Source organism: Colobus angolensis, unplaced genomic scaffold, assembly GCF_000951035.1.
Source record: "Colobus angolensis palliatus isolate OR3802 unplaced genomic scaffold, Cang.pa_1.0 Scaffold146, whole genome shotgun sequence".
In the NCBI taxonomy this organism is placed as follows: domain Eukaryota; kingdom Metazoa; phylum Chordata; class Mammalia; order Primates; family Cercopithecidae; genus Colobus; species Colobus angolensis.
Genome location: NW_012114555.1, coordinates 1,886,002 through 1,906,863, shown reverse-complemented (window position 1 = coordinate 1,906,863; position 20,862 = coordinate 1,886,002). Strand labels below are relative to the sequence as shown.

The 20,862-nt window shown below is 35.4% G+C and overlaps 1 protein-coding gene across 1 annotated transcript in view; it reads left to right on the top strand.

The window, feature by feature from the left end:
* Window positions 1-20,862, top strand: part of STIM2 (stromal interaction molecule 2) — a 158,164-nt gene that overhangs the window by 116,187 nt on the left and 21,115 nt on the right. Inside the window, exons 5-8 of the mRNA XM_011935630.1 lie at window positions 10,059-10,170; window positions 13,863-13,978; window positions 16,857-17,034; window positions 17,568-17,745. Coding sequence (XP_011791020.1) covers window positions 10,059-10,170; window positions 13,863-13,978; window positions 16,857-17,034; window positions 17,568-17,745 — 584 coding nt within the window. The remainder of the gene's footprint in view (window positions 1-10,058; window positions 10,171-13,862; window positions 13,979-16,856; window positions 17,035-17,567; window positions 17,746-20,862) is intronic.

The following is a 20,862-nucleotide window of genomic DNA, read 5'->3' as shown; positions in this document are numbered from 1 at the left end:
GCCACCTCGCCCGGCTAGTTTTGGTATTTTTAGTAGAGACAGGGTTTCACCGTGTTAGCCAGGATGGTCTCGATCTCCTGACCTCGTGATCCTCCCGTCTCGGCCTCCCAAAGTGCTGGGATTACAGGCTTGAGCCACCGCGCCCGGCCTAGAATATGGTATTTTATATAAATATTCAAATAACGCAAATAATTTTCAAACTGCTAATATGTTTTTAGCTTCTATAAACATTTCATATAGCCAACTTTAAATATAGTTACTTTTATTAATAATATTTAGTCTTTCTTCTCCCTGACCCCCTTACCAAACCATTTGGTAGATATAAAGATGTGTTTTAAGAGAAGGCAGTATATGTTTGTAACACATACTGTTTGTAACAGTCTGTACTGTTTTTAACTCTACTCTCATCTCAGTATATCAGAAGTTGATTTCCCTAAAATACATTAATTTTCCCAAAGAAACTTTTATGCCAGTTGCTTTTTTTTAATTAAAAAAATTCTTAACAAGTCAGTTGCTTTCTTAACAGTAAGAAAGACATTACAGATGTTTTAAAAATCATTAATTTAGGACATAACAGTTTTTAAAAAGTAGTATGAAAGCTATTAAAAAATGAAGAGCAGAATACATGTAATGTGTATATTTGTTATATCCAAGCTCTGCCACAGCTGATGGTGAATACAGCTGTATCTTGAGGTTTGACGTTTCCTCAGAATGCAGGAGATGGTTAAGAGTTGGCCTTTGAACTCAGTGGGCGTAGTTCTAAATCCTGTTTCCACTACTTACTTGGTGTGTGAATTTGAGCAAGTGGCTTAAACTTTGAGCTTCAGCTTCCTAATCTATAAACCAAGGATTATAATACTACATCTGATACCTACTTCATAGGGTTTTTGAGTTTTATGAGATGATTCATGTAAAGCATGTAGCACAGTTACTGGAAATTGCCACGTGCTCACAAAATGTTTGGTACTACTATTACTAGCATGTCTCATACACAAAAATGCTTTATTATTAGAAATTAGGTCCCCCCCCCCCACAGTATTTAGGTGATTTCACAGATCATCTTTAAAGATATTTTGGATAGTATATACTTATATTAAATATAACAAATGAAAAGTTAATGGCAGTACTTCACTAGGCTGTTTTGTATTTTTAGGCTTGTAACTTAATACAGGCATATGGCTAAGTGCTTTGGGTGCATTGGTTTTATAAGATTGCCTTTTACAGATGAAAGGAACAAGTAAATACATATATTTTAATCTTTTAAAGTTTATCTTTTATACTGATTTGTTTATATCAGGTTTGCTTAAAGCAAGGCACACAAACTCTCTTCTGATACCGCTGTCAACCACACAACGTTAAATTGCTACTTCCACTATGTGATAAGACTCATTGGTTCTGTTATGGAGCCAAGGATTCACCAATGCTGCTTTAAAGTAAGATATCAGGCAGGCAGTATTGTTTATCTTTCACACAACTATGGGATAGCAAACTGATAATTAAAAAACAGAACAAAACAAGTTCTTTTATTTAAGGAAGACAAAAAGCTGTACATTCAGCTAATACTTAAATGGCAACTTGACATGTTTTCTACAGTCCTTGTCTTACAGTAGCTTGCAATATAGTAGGAACATAAGGTATAAGCAAACAGTTACAAAGTAAGGCAGCCCATATGATGTGCCATTTGGTAGAAATAGTTAAGCACTATAGTAATTCAGGGGAGGAAGAAATTGCTTTCAGCTAGAGTACTTCATTCACTTATAACCTAGTTGTACAACTGGGATGTACCTATGCAAGACTCGTGGCTTTTTTGGAAGGCTGCTTCAGCTGGATGGCCACAGCCAGTTGCCTCTCTTCTCTATTGGTGGCTCTTTTCACCCCTTACAATCTCTTCATTCTCCCTGTGTTTAGGACCCCACTGCTATCAAAAGCTTTCTGCTCTTAGGCACAGTTTTCATCCCTTTTTACGTGCTGATCCAAAATAGTGACATGGTGGTGGGACTGAAAGTAGCAAGTAGATGGGCAGAAGAAAGGGAAACTGTTTGGGTACAGAATCAGGAACCTTTATTCTCTGTTGTAGAAATTGCCGTTTTGATAGCAGCATGGGTGAGGAGTAATGAAAAGGATTCCTGTGAAATCCACAAATGTATGGTCCCACCCTTCCCCATATTCTACCTCCCTGTACCCTCTCATCTCCTGGAATTTTGGTTCCACACACCATCCGGTCCCCACTCTCCCATCCCCCACCATCTCCTTTGTTCCAGAGCCGAGCTGCAGTTCTGAATCTCCTGGCTGTTTGAAATCTTGTCTTTCAGGCTGTTAGAGCCCCTCTTCCAACTTGTAGGAATCGCCTCCATGATGAAGTACTGACATAGCTCCATTGAGCTTTTCTGTTACTCCCTCCAGGCCTTTAGTAGGCCCTAGTGTATACTTGATGTTTTTAGGAGAATCAGGAGTCCATTCATGTAATTGCCCGTGGCAGATTGCTCATATATAACATTTAACTTTGGCATTACTGTTAGTACTATATGCTTGAAAGATTTGTTTCTGAGAGAAAATATGTTTCAAGTTTTAAACAGTGAGCTGTTCTAAATCAGCCATCTATATTAGTAATGGACTTAGAGTCAGAAGGTTAGAGTTCAGTTCTAGCTCTCTCATTTATTAGATGTGTGACCATGTGTGTGATCACTTGGCCTCTCTTGGCCTAGGTTGTTTGTATAGAATGTAGAGATAATAGATACCTTTCAAAGATAGTTGTTGGGGGTTAAATGAGAATGTATGTAAAAATGTATAGTAAAAGATAAAGCCCCATAGTCCCAAAGGATTGTGGTATTTTTGTGTGTGTTAATAATGACTGTGTTAGGTAAAACAACAAGTTCCTCCCCTCTAGGAACTCATCATCCAGAGAATAAGATGAACATGGACAATTATGGGATATGATAAATCCTATGACAAATATACGTATAGGTGATCAAGGAGCACAAAGAAGAGCAGCTCTAATCTGGAAATGGGTGGATAGAGAAAACTTCATGAAGGAGGGAGTTTTGGGTGGATAGAGAAAACTTCATGAAGGAGGGAGTTTCTTATCTGAGTCTTAAAGAAGAGCAAGCCTGGCAAAGAAGGAAGAAAGGAAAGACATTCCACATTGAAGGAGAGGCAGTGGGGCCTGGGGGAGTATTGTACAGAAAGCTGCAAATATGGCTGCAAGTGTGACTAGACCATAAACTATCTGTGGTGCTTAATCTGATTATTAGGACCACTTATCTTATTTTGAAGAGGAGGTGTTACTGCACAATGTTTAACAACTCTAGAAACAGGTTTGGTCTGAAACTTGGTTTGACTATTTATGAATCTTTTATACCTAATTAAGAACCCCACCTCCATAAACTTTTAGATTCAATATGGTGATAAAAGTGTCTACTTAAAAGGGTTTTTGCAATGATCATTTGAAATAATGTTTGCAAATCTCCTGGTATTTAATGAACACTTAATAAATGTTAGCAGTTTTCATGGCTATCCTAAAAGTTCTTAGGGCCATTCTTTCCCTCTCAGTATTCTGTAATCTACTGTTCTAGGCTAACACTTTAGTTAGCAATGTTTTATTAATAAATACCAACCCTTGTTTATTATAATGGAATCAAAGAAACAGTTTAAATGAAATTTTTCTTTGGAGTGGGGGACAGAGTCTCTGTCTCCCAGGCTGGAGTACAGTAGCACAGTCTTGGCTCACGGCAGCCTCTGTCTCCTGGGTTCAAGAGATTCTCCTGCCTCACCCTCCCAAATAGCAGGGATTACAGGCATGTACCACCATGCCTGGCTAATTTTTGTATTGTAGAGACAGGGTTTCATCATGTTGGCCAGCCTGGTCTCGAACTCCTGACCTCCGGTGATCCACCCACCCCAGTCTCCCAAAGTGCTAGGATTACAGACATGAGCCACCACACCCGGCCCAGTTTAAATGAATTTTAAAAGTAATCTAGTTCAATTTTATTGTTTTGCTTGTTAAGATGCAAGGACTATTCAACACACAAATCAATAAATGTGCTACCTGACATCAGTAGAATCAAGGTCAAAAACCATATGATCTTTTTAATAGATGCTAAAAAGCATTTAATAAATTCAGCATCCCTTCATGATAAAAACCTTCAACAAATTGGATATATAAGGAGCATACCTCAACACAATAAAGGCCATATATGACAAGCCCAAAAGCTGTGTGTTTCATGCCTAATGGGGAAGAAGGGAAAGCCTTTCCATTAAGATCTGAGACAAGACAAGGATGCCCACTTTCACCACTTTTATTCAGCGTAATACCAGAACTCCTAGCCAGAATAATTAAGCAAAAGAAATAAATGCATTCAAATTGAAAAGGAAGAAGTCAAATTATGTTTGGTTGAAGAGGACATGATCTTATGTTTAGAAAAACCTAGACTTCACCAAAAAACTTATAGAACTGATAAATGAATTAATAAAGTTGCAGGATACAAAATCAACCTACAAAAGTCAGTAGCATCTCTATATATTAGCAGAGATCACTCTGAAAAAGAAATCAAGAAAGCAATCTTTACAATAGGTACCAAAAAATATACCTAGAAATGAATTTAACCAAGGTGGTGAAAAATCTCTACAAAGAAAAGTATAAAACACTGATTAAAGAAATTGAAGAGGATTCACAAAAAAGGAAAGATATGCTATGGACTGGAGGAATTCATCTTGTTAAAATGTCTTTGCTACCTAAAGTGATCTACAGATTTAATACAATCCCTATCAGAATACCAATTATATCCTTCACAGAAATAGAAAAAAAAATCCTAAAATTTGTATGGAACCACAAAAGACCATGAACATCTATAGCAATGTTGAGCAAAAAGAACAAATTTGGAGGCATCACACTACCTGAATTCAAATAATATTACAAAGCTGTAATAACCAAAACATCATGGTACTGGCATAAAAACAGACACATATACCAATGGAACAGAATAGAGAACCCAGAAATAAGTCCATACTCATTTTCAACAAAGGTACCCAGAATGTACCTTAAGGAAAGAATGGTCTCTTTAATAAATGGTGCTAAGAAAACTGGATCTCTCTGTGCAGAAGAATGAATCTAAATCTCCACCATATGCAAAAATCAACTCAAAATGGATTAAAGACTTAAATGTAAGATCTGAAAAGATTAGAAGATATTGAGGAAAGGCTTCAGGACATCAGTCTGTGCAAGAAGTTTTTGGGGTTAAGACCTCAAAAGCATGGGCAACAAAAGCAAAAACAGACAAATGGGATTGTATCAAGCTAAAAAGCTTCTGCATGGCAAAGGAAACAATGAACTAAGTGAAGAAACAACCTGTGGGATGGGAGAAGATTTGCAAACTATCCTTCTGACAAGAGATTAATAACCAGAATATATAAGGAACTCAAACAGCTCAATAGCAGAAAAACAATCTGAGTAAAAAATGGGCAAAAGACCTGAGTAGGCATAAAGACATACCAGTGGCCCACAGGTATACGAAAAAATGCTCAGCATCACTAATCATCAGGGAAATGCAAATCCAAACTACAATGAGATATCACCACACCCCAGTTTGAATGGCTTTTACCAAAAGACAAAAAATTACAAATGCTTTCGAAGGTGTGGAGAAAGGGGAATTCTTATATACGGTTTGTGGGAATGTAAAGTAGTACAGCTGTTATGGGAAATAGTATGGAGGTTTCTCAAAAAAACTAAAAATAGAACTAGCATATAATTCAGCAGTTTCACTGCTGAATATATGTCTAAAAGAAAGAAAATCATTATTTCAAATGATACCTGCGCTCTGATGTTTACTGCAGCACTATTCACAGTAGGCAAGATGTGGAATCAACCTGAGTGTCCATCATCAGGTGGATGGATAAAGAAAATCCATCCATCAGGTGGATGGATAAAGAACAATGGAATATTATTCAGCCATAAAAAAGAACAAAATCCTGTTATTTGCAGCAACATGGAACTAAAGATCATTATGTTAAGTGAAATAAACCAGGCACAGAAAGACAAATATCACATGTTATCACTCAGATGTAGGAGCTAAAAAAGTGGGTTTTATGGAAGTAGAGAGTAGAATGGTGGTTACCAGAGACTGGGAAGGGAAGAGGGGAATGAAGAGAAGTTGGTTAATGGGTACAAAAATACAGTTAGGTAGAAGGAGTAAGTTCTAGTATTTGATAGTAAAGTAGGGAAATTAAAGTTAACAATAATTTATTGTGTATTTGGTTCCAACACAGAAAAGTTGGTGATGGATATCTCAGTCACCCTGATTTAATCATCACACATTGTATACGTGTATCAAAATAACCATATGTACTCCCAAAATAAGTATAATGTCAATTTTAAAAAGATAATCTGAGCTGTAGTTAAATAATGTGGCTATGATATTACCCTGAATCAGTGGCACAGCTGGGAGTAAAATCGGGTCTGTTTCCATTCCAGAGTTTTTTCATTAGTGTTAGAATAAACTGCCAAAAATTGCTTTGAGACACTGACCTATAGCACTCGCCACAATTTCAAGCAGAAACAATGTAAATTAACATTTTAGAAACTGGCATTTCTGTAGCTCTGCAGATTGGAAAAGATACCTTTAAAAGGAATGGTGTATCTCTCTCTGCTTGCCATCTGATGGAAGTGCTGTTTACCAACAGCGTGTGTAAAAGACCAGCGAGAGGCAGGTAATAAGGAACCAGATAATTCTTAAATGAGTAACTCTTTTACCATCAAGAATTTCTTATGTAACCAAAAATCACTTGTACCTCAAAAGCTATTGAAATTTTTAATGTTGAAAAAGAATTCCTTATACATACAAATCCCTGTTTCTGTTTATCTCACCACCAAAATGTAAAAATAGATTTTCGTAAGACTTATTAATTAAACATGTTCTACTTCATTCAACAGCATCCAAGAAATCATTTGTTGAGTGCCTTTATACCAAGTGCTGGGGTTAGAGTGATGAGCAGAAGACTTATACTTTATTGAAATAAACAGTTGTTGAAGTAATAATCATACAAATAAGTAGTTATAGTTATTTAAATGCTATGCATAAAATCTACTAGGGGATTAATAATCAGGGGCCAGGTGTGGTGGCTCATGCCTGTAATCTCAGCACTTTGAGAGGCCGAGGAATTCAGCAGCCTATGCAACACAGCAGGACCCGGTCCCTATAAAAAAGGAAGAAAAAAAAGGTTATATAGTAATGTTCAGAAAGGCTCACTTAAAGAGTTAAAGTTTTAGCTGAGATAGGAAGGTTTAATGAAACAAAAAGGTGGAGGGATAGAGAAAAGGAGCGTATACTCAGCAAACAGCACGTACAGAGGCCCTGAAGAAGGACATAGTATGATCTGTCCTAAGAATTGAAAGACAACTAGAGTATTTGGAACAGAGAAAGTTAATAAAAAATGCAAGTCCCGGTCATGAGAAGAGAAGTGAAGGTGTTTACTAAGTATCACCAAGGAAACCACAGCAAAAGGAGAAGTGAATCTCCCCCCAAAATAAACTGTACTGTTAGAATTTTGTTTTAAAGATTCATTGTCAAGAACACTACAATTTTTAATTTGCTAAGTAGTGTATTACTAAGATTTGGGCAGTTTTAATGTGTTCTTTTTCATTTGATTTTTATTCCTTTCTATACTGACTTACTGGAAATTGAGGGATGACTTTGATGTGCTGAAGTGTTTAGATCAGTAATTTTCACTGTTGAACAGTCACAGAAAGAGAGAATCTTATCTTGTTTTCTTGGCTGGGGATTTTGTGTGGGTGTCTGAGGTGCAGCTGCACCATCAGTTTCTTGGCAGTCAGGACAGGGCAATTCTCAATGCAGTTCATCTTGAGTAGGAAGAAACTTAAGAGTAAAAAGTCTGCTTTGAATGCACTAAATTCAGTGGAAAACACCCAGGGCCTGAACCTTCCGCTGACATCCTGTTATTTGGTTAAATGGATACAGCAGCCTCAGACCTATGTCCAGGTTTTATGGTAGGAACACATGAAGGGGAGAACAGTGAAAGCTTTGTTTCAATATAAAACTATGAGTTACCACATCTAGTTTTTAAATGTTTTTGGTTTTTGTTTGTGGTCTATTTAAGTTTATTCTCTAAAGAACACTTAATAAAAAAGGCAGATTGATGGAAACCTAGCTTTGCTTGCAAGTGTGAATTCATATTTTTATATAGCTTCTCAGAAAGATTTTTTCAGATTTATTTATATACAGATGGATTCCCAGATCTGCTTTTATTGCTCACGTTTTCTTCACTCTCCTTTGACCTCTTCTGTAGTCTATAAGCATCATGTTTTCCCAAACCCTCAAATTAAATGCAGACGGTATAGAACTTCTCATTTTTAAGCACACTTGCATCCTTCCCTTTGCATAAACTCATTACCCTTCATAAGCAGAAACCTTTGAGCTGCATCCAGTGCTTAACTGCTTGTTTATATCTTTACTGTTTTTTAGTATTACTACTTTCAGAGTAGTATAAAGTCTTGTTCTGTGGACAGTGTGCCTGAGTTCAAATCCAGTCCTGCTACTTACTTTGTTGGTTCCATTAGTTTTTTTAGTTTTTAACTTCCAAAATAAAGATAAATATGTTAGAACCTCGTAAGTTTTTTTTTAAGATGTAAGAAAATGCGTACAAAGGACTTAATTTAAAATAAATATCCAGGAGAAGAGATGCTAGTTATCATTTTATTCTTGATTTAAGTCCAGTCTTCTAGAATCTATTAATAGCTGTCTTTTGTGGTTGATGTCATTTAGTCTAAAGATCGTCTATATGCTGGTAACTTCCCACTAATACTTCTGTTCCTAACCTCACTTTTTCCTAAGCTCCAGACTTGCAGGTCTGCCTGCTACTATATTATCTACACTTAAATGTCAGATGCATACTTCGCATATAACATGTCTTAAAACAACTTTTGATCTCTATCACCCGCCCCTGCTCGTTTCCCCAATCTTTTCCTCCCCATTCTTTTCTATCTCAGTTAATGGTAGCACCCTTTGTACTTCTGGCTTTTGTTTAGCTACCGGCCCCTGTTTATTTAATCAGCACATCTTAATAGCATTATCCCCAGAATATATCCTGAATCTGACTCCTTGTTGTCATCTTATCTACTACCATCATAGTCTAAGACAATAATCCTTTCCTGTCCTAGGCAATTATGTAATGAATGGTCTTCTTATTTCTCTGTATTTCACGATAAGACTGGACCATTTTTAGTCTTACCTTGAACAATCCATTCTCCACATTGAAGAACAATATTCTAAAAAAAGATTATTTCCCTTCTTTTTATTGAAATTAGAAAACTATCCAGAGTTCTTGAAAGCCTTTCATGACCTAGCTCCTGTCTGACTTTCTGCTAGTCTCTCAAACCCTGCTAGTTCATTCCATCTGAAGGCTCTTTTTACTAGCCTTTTCCTCTCTTTGGGATATTTTTCACCCATATCTTCACAATGTGGCTCCTTGCAATTTTTAGGTCTCAGATGTCAACTCCTTAGAGAGGCTTACCCTGACATCTTTCCTTCTTTTCTTAAGTTAATCACTGTCTGAAATTTCCCTTCCTCTTCCTTCTTTCATAAAGTGCCCCTCCCCAAACCCAAAGGAATTTAATTTCCATACAAGAACTTTATCCATTTTATTGACTGCCATATGCCCAGTGCTTAGAGTGGAATCTGGTATTCAGAATGTTTTCAGTATTACAATACTATATGGGTGGATGGCTAGATGAAAGAATAAACAAGTATGTATCTGGTAATTTTTCTACAACCAGAGAAATGATAGATTATTTCATCCTTACAAACTTTGTATAGGTGTTTATTTTAGAATTAATTATGCTAATCTTTGTCCTAATTGCTTTTATCTGTCTCTTCTGTTTTTGATTGTAAGGCTTTCCTCTCTCATGGAGTGCTGGATACAATTTTAGTACTTAATGTTGATTAAATTGAAAATGCAATCTAACATCTTTATATTCTCTGAAATTATAGAACATGTATTTCTGAAAGCAGGTGTGTTTAAAATACGCATTCCCCTTTTATCTCCTGCAGTTCATAATTGGACCCTTGAAGACACTCTTCAGTGGTTGATAGAGTTTGTTGAACTACCCCAATATGAGAAGAATTTTAGAGACAACAATGTCAAAGGAACAACACTTCCCAGGTGAGTCTTTGTTATGTAAATGTATTTTCCTCTCAGGGAGAGTTATATGCTAGATGTCTTTTCCCATACTGAATCTACAAGTTACTTCCATGACTGAGGGCACAAAGGAAATATAAATGTATCCATTCTTTAATCTTTCTAAATTATGCATTTTCAAGTTTTAATCAATTTTTCTTGTCTAAATAATCAGGCTCTTGCAAAAAATTATTTCCAAGGAACATGATTTTGAGTTTCAGAAGGTGGGTCAACTATATCATTTGTAAATAATATCAAGGGTCAACTTTTGACTGATCTAAGAAAAACTTTTTTATTTGATACTGATTCATTTTTGTGAACACACCTACTTGAATGGATTAATGTGCATCTCTTTCTTGTGAGATTTTAAATGACAATAACCATTGAATTATGGTGTCTATACGTTATACCTGAATTTTAAAAATGAAATTAATAAAAAATAGCAGCCATTTAAAAATGTATGTTACATACAAGTACTTTATATTATCTCATTTAACCCTCATGATTAAAATGAGCTATATATTGTCCTTCCCATTTTACAGGTTAAAAAAACCAAGTCAGAGACAAGTTAAACATTTCGCCCAAGGCAGCATTTAAACCCAGATAGATTTGATAGCAAAGTCCAGGTTGCCAATTTTTCCCTTAGATGTCTGAATCCAGTTGTTTTCTAAATTTTATTTTCTAAATTATATCTAAATTGTATCATTTGCAAATACCAAATGATATAATTTAGAAATTATAATTTCTAATTAATTTAATTTGAAGGATTTAAATGTCAAAATTTGCAGTGATTCTACCAGAATTTTTTACCCTTACAAGATTGCTTCTTAAGTTTTATTTTTCCCTGGATGATTTCCTACATCAAAAAAGACCCTAATCAGTTATTACAATCTGATCATTATATGTAATGAAATATATACATTGTGTCCCTAGTCAACTTCCTTACATGCCCTATTTAGATAAGTATCCTTTGTTGCTTTGAGTTTTGTATTTTGGATCAAAGTGAAAGTTTTCAAATCTCAAATGTATTCAGAACACCAACATTAGTACTTCTGATTTTATTATACACATGACTAGAATGATGAAATTATGGGGATAAGAGTCAATTCGATAAGTACTTCCTGAATATCTTTTATGTTCATAGTACAACTAAATGTTCAAAAGAAGACAAAAATCAAATAAAATATAGTTCTTTTAATTAAAACAAGTTCTTAAAACAGAGTCAAACATTAAAATGAAATTAGAGTTTTTTAGTTTATATATGTTGCCCTGGGTATGAGGAACAATAGAAATTTCCTTGTTGCCTTTTGAGAAACTTCTTTATATAACAACAACATGAAATAAAATAGGCTAATCTGTGTTTTGACAATCAGTGTTATAGCTACTCATTTCTTTTGGTTAAGTAAAGATGATCAGAGATGCTTCCAATTCTGGTAAAATTGTGACATCACACACTTGTCAAGATAACTCCTTAAACAGTGAACATGTTACTATAGAAAAACATTATAAGTTCAGTTTTCAGGTCAGCCCATTGGAACCTTTTTTAGGGGAGGAGAAAGGAAAACAATAAACTCTTTCTTAAGCCCCTGTTTTGTGGTAATGGAAATTAGATGAGTCAACTTAAAGGAGCAATATCTATTAATTTCAATTATTGTGTAAGTTCCAGAGCTCTTTGTATGGTATCTGTAGACATAAGAGCTAGTTAGAAGAATGTATAAGAAAATGTATTACATGTTCTAGATAGTTGGCCTACAACAGTCCATTATGATGTTTCTTTTCTGTGACGTTAAAACCCTTTACATCTGCCAAAGGTAGCCAAAACTATGTTTTATGTTGACTGTAGTGGTGATCTTAAACCTTTCACTGTGTTTTCTACTCTGTAATTGTTACTACCAAACATTATACTGAGGCTCTCTTCACCCAACACATACCACCTCATTTCTTTCAGGCCTGTGTGGCCTTCCCTGATACCCTCACCCACTCAGGTGGAATCATTTTTACCTCTGGACTCATATTGAATCTTGCATAAATTTTTGTTATATATTTTCTTTTTTACTACATCTTGTTGTCTTTCTTAATCTATTGATAGTTTGCTGTTAATTCATGCATCCATCCATCCATACATTCATTCAGCTATTATACAAACATTTATCAAGCTTCTACTTTTGTCAAGTACTACATTAGGCTTTGGGGATACAGAAATAAGACATAGGCTTTGCCTTTGTGCAGTTTGATAAGTGTCATGTTAAAGGTGTAAGGGAAGCATTATAGGAAAGTACCTGTGAAGATAAAGGAAGGCATTTTAGAGAGGGAATGTTAGAGTTCTTTGCTCTTTACGGTTTTATAGAAGCCTCATAGGAGTTCCTGTAATTTTCTCCATACTTAGAGAGTACTGATACCTTTCTCTACAAAATGTAGTGTTTCAGAGTAGTCTTTGGAATCGTACGTATTTGGGTTTGAATCCTTGCCTTACCTATTGCTAATTATGTAACCTTAGGCAAGTTAATCTCTCACAAGTATCTTCACCTATAAAATGGAAGTACTATTATAAGGTTTTCTTGACTATGAAGCCATTGGTACAGGACCCAGCATATATTATATGGCTGTGTTTATTGTCATTGTTATTATTATTAGACTTTCTGTAATGAAATCTTTACTAGCATCATACTTGGTTAAGAAATCTTAGTTGAGTACTGGGCTGCTTGTGTTTACAGTCCGTAATAAAGTGATTTTATTTCCTTATTTTACCTGTGCCCCCTACATGCTTTCTTCATAGCTAATAAAATGGTTTAGTACTTCTTATTATATAAATTCCTTTACCTACCTACCTCAATCCGTGAAGGCTGTTTATTTCCCACTTGTGACTTCAATGTACTTTGTTCAATTTTTAAACAGTTTAAACATTAGAATGTTAAAGGTATAGATTTTTTGATACTTTTAAAGAAAATCAATATGATCTAAATTGAAAACTGTTTTTTAAAATGTGCTGTAGATGTTAAATTAAGTTACTTACGGTTTTATTATCCTTTGTAAAAGGATAATAAATGACAGAAGTAATTAATGATTATAAAATATTTTCAACTTTAGGCTGGGTGTGGTGGCTCACGCCTGTAATGTCAGCACTTTGGGAGGCTGAGGTGGGTGGAACACGAGGTCAGGAGATTGAGACCATTCTGGCCAACATGGTGAAACCCCATCTCTACTAAAAATACAAAAAATTACCCAGGCATGGTGGCGGGTGTCTGTAGTCCCAACTCCTCAGGAGGCTGAGGCAGGAGAATCGCTTGAACCCAGGAGGCAGAGGTTGCCGAGAGCCAAGATCAAACCACTGCACTCTATCCTAGGTGACAGAGTGAGACTCTGTCTCAAAAAAAAATTTTTTTTTCAACTTTATACATTTCTAAATCATAGTAAGTCATAACAGAAAGTAACCTTAGAAAATAAAAACTTTTTCAGTGTAGCTACTAAATGATTAACATACAGGAGTCTTTCTGCAGCTAAGTTTGCTCTGAAGAGGTTTTTGAAACGTGTAACAAATTATTGAATCGCACATGGATGAGCTCCAACAGTCATCGTCAGTAATATGTAAAGTATTAAATGTGTTGCTCAAATATTTAAATTTATATACTAGAAATATTTTCATTTAATATATATATTTATGTTTTTCAAATAAACAGGATAGCAGTGCACGAACCTTCATTTATGATCTCCCAGTTGAAAATCAGTGACCGGAGTCACAGACAAAAACTTCAGCTCAAGGCACTGGATGTGGTTTTGTTTGGACCTCTAACACGTTAGTATTCTCTCTCACTCAGAGGATGATGTAAAATAATATCCCGATCATCTCTGTGTTATTTAAGGAAAGAAAAAAATAAGATAGTAGGCCTCTAAGAAGAATCATCTATTAGCTGTGAAAGAAGTATAATACTTTCTTAAAAGATTTATAGGATGGGATTTTCTGTCACTGAAACTTGAGTGTTAAATTTTCAAAGCTGGTTACTAATGTAAGAAGTTATATATAAAAAAAATATATTTACCTGTTAATTTAGAATTTTTAGGTTTAAAACTTTGGATCTTTGGAGCAGTTTTAATGTTGCTGTTACTATAATTGGATATTCACTGAGGAATCTCTTAAAAAATAATACAATCTAACCATCTTGATGGCATGAAGCAATAGAGCCTAACAATTTCACTAAGTACCAAGAAAAGGGTTTTTTAGATATAGATGGAAAGCAAAGACTCACTTGAAGCTTTATAAATTAACGAACTATACTGGCAGGAGCAGGAAGTAGGCAATGTTATTTGATTGTTTTGAAGAGAAACATTTGAGAAAGTGTTATGCAATATCTGTAAAGAAAATAAACCTTGTATTTATTTACTTTGACAGGAATATTTTTTTTCCCCAGAAGAGAAGTTTAATGTGTTTGTTTTATTTAATTTCAAATTTTTCAGAAAGCTTTGGGAGAAAGTGTTTGAAAAGTACACCTTTTAAAGGAATTATTTTTTTAAGTCAAAAAAGAATAACAAAATTAACACAAGAAAAATGGCTTCCTCAAGTTATAAAGTAGGAAACTAATGTTTATTCTCCCTGAATTCTTGGAGTTAGATTTTCAGGTTTCTATGATACCATCTTGGGAATGGCCCTTCTAAAAAAGGGTAACTAGAATTGGTTGAATAGATTTCATGACTTTGCTGGTGGTTCTTTTTTGGCTTGGACTAAAAGAGCAGCTGGTGAAACAGCTGGAACTCCCCTTATGAGAGTTGGTGGAAATGCACTGTTGGTGGAAATTACAAACCCTAGGAAACAGAACACTACTGAAATGCCGAGCGTTCCATAGAGATGATGCCCTTTCCAACCTTTTCCTTGTCCTCACTTCCAGACTGAATCCATTGGGGGATTGTCTTCTGTGGGATTCTGTCCAATTTTTCTCATGTGAGTGGTTGGTAAAAATAGGAATTAAAGTATAGAATTTGTTTCTATTTACAACTTGATCAGGAATATTCATATTTTATTAATCTTGGAACTAACAGCTTTCTAAGCCCCAAAAATTATATTACCAAGTCATTTGAAAAGAAATCAAACTAGTCTTAAAAAAGATTGTAAACAAATATTTAAGTAAACCATTTAAAAAGTTAATGATTTTAAATGTTTGTCTTAGAATGATTATTTGAGTGAATGTGCCCCATAGTCAGAACACTTATGTTAGATTTATTTTAAAAACCAGCATTGTGAAATGAACAGAGATACATTTTAAAGGAGTTTTTTTTTTTTTTTAAATCTTTTCCAGTCTAGTGCTTATTATTGAGTGTGGGACCCTATTTATCTATTTATTGTTATTTATGATCAGAGAATAGGGCTCATAGTTGAAGGAGAACCTGAGTTGAACATCTCAGTGTGAGACAGAAATAAAAAATGCTTTTGAGATTGTAGCTTTCAGCAGTACATTTCCTCCACTACAGGTGGAAGGGTGAGGGTGTGCACTCTGGTAATATGGAGAACTGAGAATCTCTGATGTAGAGCATGCTACATATCACACTACACAAACATAGCCAAACCCCAGACTTGTCAGCCTGGGAACTTGGGATTTCTGTAGAATTCTTTATGTTACCAAACTTCAAAATATGTTTCTGCTGGAGGCCTGGGCATGTAGGCAGTTTTTCACTGTGAGCTGTATCTCTTTGGAGCATTACAATAATATATTAGCTATCATTGTGTCTCTGTTCCAGAGAGCCCGGTGAAAAGTGGTGTGTACTGACTGGGCTGAGTTAGGAAATTTGAATAGTGATTTCTGTGTTTTGTATCACCGAAGGCAGTAGGCCCTGGCTCCTCCCTTGTTGTTTTAGACATACGGCTGGGGGTTAGCATCATGCCAGTAACCCCTGTATCTCTGGCATATAGACACCTAAAATTGAATAATTGTTATTACTATTTAACCCAGGCTTTTATCAGCCTTAGCACTAGTCACTCTTTGGGCTAGATGGTTCCTGGATAAGTCTTTGTTATCAGCAGGGGGGACACATGGAGGAGGTTGTCTTGTGCACTGTAGGATGTTCAGCAGTACTTTTGGCATCTGCCCACTAGATGCCAGTAACCACTCCTCCAAGTTGAGACAACTCAAAATTGTCAAATGTCTGCTAGGGGTGGGTGAGGAATTACCACCAGCCTTGAGAACCACTGATTAACCTAACCTAATTAGTTATATGGCCACCTCCTTGGGGAAAATACATTTTGGTGAGTGATCAGGTTTGTAAGTGTGTCAAAAATGTGACAGCTGTCTGGCTTCACTGAAGGAAGGGAGTTGGGATGATGGTGGTGATACTTTTGATGGCTCCCTTCACCCCACAGAGGACCATTCTGGCAGCATATGATTGGAGGTGCGGTTGCTTTTTCAAGGGTCCCCATGACTTTGGCCACTCCGTCTACCACCAGCAGGGGCATGGTGTGTCCATATGGGTTTACCTCTACCCTTCTGTAAGTCTAGTATATCAAAGAGTTATAAGAAGCACAGTCATTATTTGAAAAAAGAATTTTTAAAAGGCTAGAGCTTGTGCATGGGAAAGAGATCTCCACTTTTTGGTTTTGTTTTAGATACTACTTAAAAAGTGTCTTTTTGTATTGAGGTCCTGTCCTATTCAAAGATTAATTTAATCGTCTGTAATTCTCTTAATAGGCCCACCTCATAACTGGATGAAAGATTTTATCCTCACAGTTTCTATAGTAATTGGTGTTGGAGGGTGCTGGTTTGCTTATACGCAGAATAAGACATCAAAAGAACATGTTGCAAAAATGATGAAAGATTTAGAGAGCCTACAAACTGCAGAGCAAAGTCTAATGGACTTACAAGAGAGGTAAGTTCAGAAAAATCATAACTCATGTTATTTATGTAGTCAAATACAATTTGTAAAAAAAGTAATGGGCATGTGCCTAAACACTTATATTTAGGTTATTATACACATCAGGAATATATGCATATTTGATTTCACATTTTTTTAGAAAAGTATATTTTTATAATTACAGATTTATTATAAATGTGTGTACTTGAGAATAAATGACTAGAAGAACAGTGGAGGTAAGTCAAATATAGTGGGATTAGATGTGTAGCTAAGTTTTATTTTTAACTTGATTTAAGTAATTATGAATTTTTAAAAAGCTTTTTGCGGAAGAGTATTTCCCTGTTTTCCCTGTCTTTTGAGCCCAGGATAACCAAAATAGCTGTATAGTAAGTTGCCTGATATTTTTATTAACGAAACTTAGGGCTAATGAAAAATGCTATGATTTCTGATTGAAATACGTATTTAATTGCTTGACACAGTATTCATTATTTTGTAAAAAATAAAACTTTGGAAATTTTTGTGAGGAATTTTTATTTTTATTCTATAAGGCTTGAAAAGGCACAGGAAGAAAACAGAAATGTTGCTGTAGAAAAGCAAAATTTAGAGCGCAAAATGATGGATGAAATCAATTACGCAAAGGAGGAGGCTTGTCGGCTGAGAGAGCTAAGGGAGGGAGCTGAATGTGAATTGAGTAGACGTCAGTATGCAGAACAGGAATTGGAACAGGTATTTACATTAAAAAAAGTCAGTTGTAAAGATGTTAACACTGCCACTCTGAGGAGGCAGGTCCTGTTTTTCTTCCGTTTCCTACATTTAGTTCCATTGTCTACTGTTTCTCAGTTGATAAAAGAATCATTTATGTTGTTAGCATTGATCAAAGTTCATATAGCAAAATAACACAGTAACTGAAAGATAAAGTTGCCATCATGTTCACTCATTCATGAAATCTTAACTCTTGCCATGTTCATTGTCTTGAGTAAATTTAAGGTGTTTAACATCTGTAATATGTTTAAGTTTCTGACTGTAATGTAGGAAGATAAAGTATATCTTAAGTTTGAACTTCTCTGCAAAGGTAAAGGATCTCTATTAAACATCCATTTGAATCCTGTTAAATAGTTTTAGAACATAATCTGTTAAAAGTTCTGAAGCTCCTTTCCAATACCTGCTTCTCCTGTTCAGTTACTTAAGATAGAAAATAGGCATTTAGGCATTGCACAGAGTCCTTTGGAGAGGGTGAGGTGCTTGGAGAATTTAATTATAGGCAGATGCATTAGTTTCCTGTTCCTGCTGTTAAAAAAAAAAAAAAGCCACAAACTTAGTGGTTTAAATAAACATAAATTTATCATCGTAAAGTTCTGGAGGTCAGAATGAGTTGAGGCGAGCCTGCAGGACTGTGTTCCCTCTGCAGGCTGTACGGGAGGATGTGTTTCCTTGCCTCCTCCACTGGTAAAGGCCACCCACGTTTCTCAGCTCATGGCCCCTTCCTCTGTCTTCAAAGTGCGTCATTCCAGCCTCTGCTTCTGTGGTCCCATCTCCTCCTTCTGACTTTGATGCTTTGGTTACTGATAATGAAACTGAAGAACAAAATGAGGATTATAAAACTTGCTCAAAATTAGAGGTGACTCAGTTATAAAGCAGGGCAAGAGCTTAGGTATTCTTCCTCCACTTCATTTTATGCACTGTTGCTGCCTTCTTAATATAGTGCTAAATAAGAAATGCAAATTAAGTGATGAATGACTTAAGGTCAACTCAGGAGAAAATATGCACTGTGCATTACTGTTTCCTTCAAGATCGCCATTTTATGAGAATATGTCTGACTGAACGCAGCCATCTTTTTTATAACTGTTAACCACTCCTCCTCTGACACTCCTAGATGTCTGTGTTTTGGAGCTCTTGCCTCTAAGAACTCTTAGATGTATTTTACAGTCATGCCCCATTCACCTAACAAATCATATCAGCACAGAATGTAGCAAAGAATCAGGAGTTGACAAAAAAGGCCTAGTCGAAATCATACTGTATCCGAGAATTGGGTACTATGCCCTTTACCCTCCTGCCTTTTTCCACCAAGACGTCCAACTCGCAGTTTGTTCTGGTATATTTCTGTCTTTCTAAACTTTGTACATAAGAAAGAGCGAATCAGAAAACAGTAGTTTGGAATTCTTCTACAGAGATATAAACCGATGGTAGTACTTCACAGGTGATTGTCTCACAGTGAAGGAGAAGAGACAATATAAAAAAAGGGCCCAAGAATTGTGGACATTCTAACTTAAAGCTTTGGGAGAGAGACCGTGCACATCTCAATAGAACCTGAAGTTACCAAAATATGATGTATTGGTGTGAATGTAATCTCATTAGATCCTGGGTCAATAAAAGGTGATTTAAAGGAAGGAAATTTTTTTTTAAAAAGAACACTGTCTGGCATGATTATATTAATAAGAAACACAATTTTCTGAGGGCTTACTCTGTACCAGAAGTGTATGCCACACACATTGCCAGTGGTTTGCTCATAAATTTTAATCCTCACAACACATAGATATTATCTTCATTTACAAATGAGCTGTGTAGAGAGGCTAGATAACTTATTTGCCTTGGGTTACACAGCTGTTAACTGGTAAAGGCAAGATTTTGCGTGTCATATTCCAAAGTCTGTGTCTTATACTGCTATTAAAAGCTTTGCTTGTAGAAATAAGTTTAACTGAGAAATGATGTATAATATGACATAACCCACAATTCCACATAGTTCAGGGAATTACTGTATTTTGTCTGGAGAATAATCAACATAAATTTAGAAGTCGGGAAAATCCGGTATGTTTTTTATATAGTGTTATTTTTACTAGAACAGAGACTTTTGGGTGACTAAGTACCACTTTATATTTTGTGTGATTTAAATAGTTTTCGCAAATTAGTTTCTTAGAAAAAGTCTCAGGAAGCCTTTAATCAGGGCAAGTGAAATACCCCTATTCTACATGAGACAATAAGCTTTAAGAACTTACTGAAGGTTACAGAGATGATAAATAATGCAGTTGGATCTAGAAACCAAGTTTTCAGATATTTAGGCTGTTTTTGTGACATCATGTTTTTATTTACTGTTGTTTTATTCCTAAGATACAAAAATTGTGTAAATAATTGTTACATTTTAAACAGTTACTTATTGTTTGCAAAAGCTGTTTATTATTCAATTTTTTCTGTGTTTATTCCCCTATAAACAACAATGTGATTTAAACTAAGGGTTGGGATTTAGATCAAATGAAACATTTATGGGTAATAGCAGAGAAAACAGTTAAATAGTTGCTACTACCAGAAGGTCAGACTTTCCACAAGTTTGAGTCATTATTTGGCAATCAGTCTAAACATTGTTCATCTTCAATTTATGCTAAAAAAATATATAAGTAGTTTTTATGTTAAATGTGTTTGAGCTCTTTTAGGGGAAATACATTTATGGAAATATTAAGAAAAATCTATGATTAAAGAGCATAACTTGAATGAATTTTGTTGAGATTCTCTGTATAATTCCTTGGAAGTGAAAATTGTATAGAAATTTTAGCTTTAAAGTCTTCTGAGAAAAAGGGCTTGTAGACATAGATTTTGTGGTGTTAGGCAGGTCTGCATGAACCTGAGCTTAAATTTTATCTTCCTGAGAGCTTAGCAGGGACGCCACACAGCTTACCCAACTGACTTGTTAAAGACAGTATTGTCCCAAGCCATTGCAGTTAGTTATGTAGGCAGATATGTTGCCTGGGATTTGCTTTCAGTGAGTTAGTGCTCTTCCCCTTACTTTAATGTGTTTTTGAATTGTTACCTAGTGTTGCATTGTGAATTTTGTTTTTAATTCTGGAATCTTAA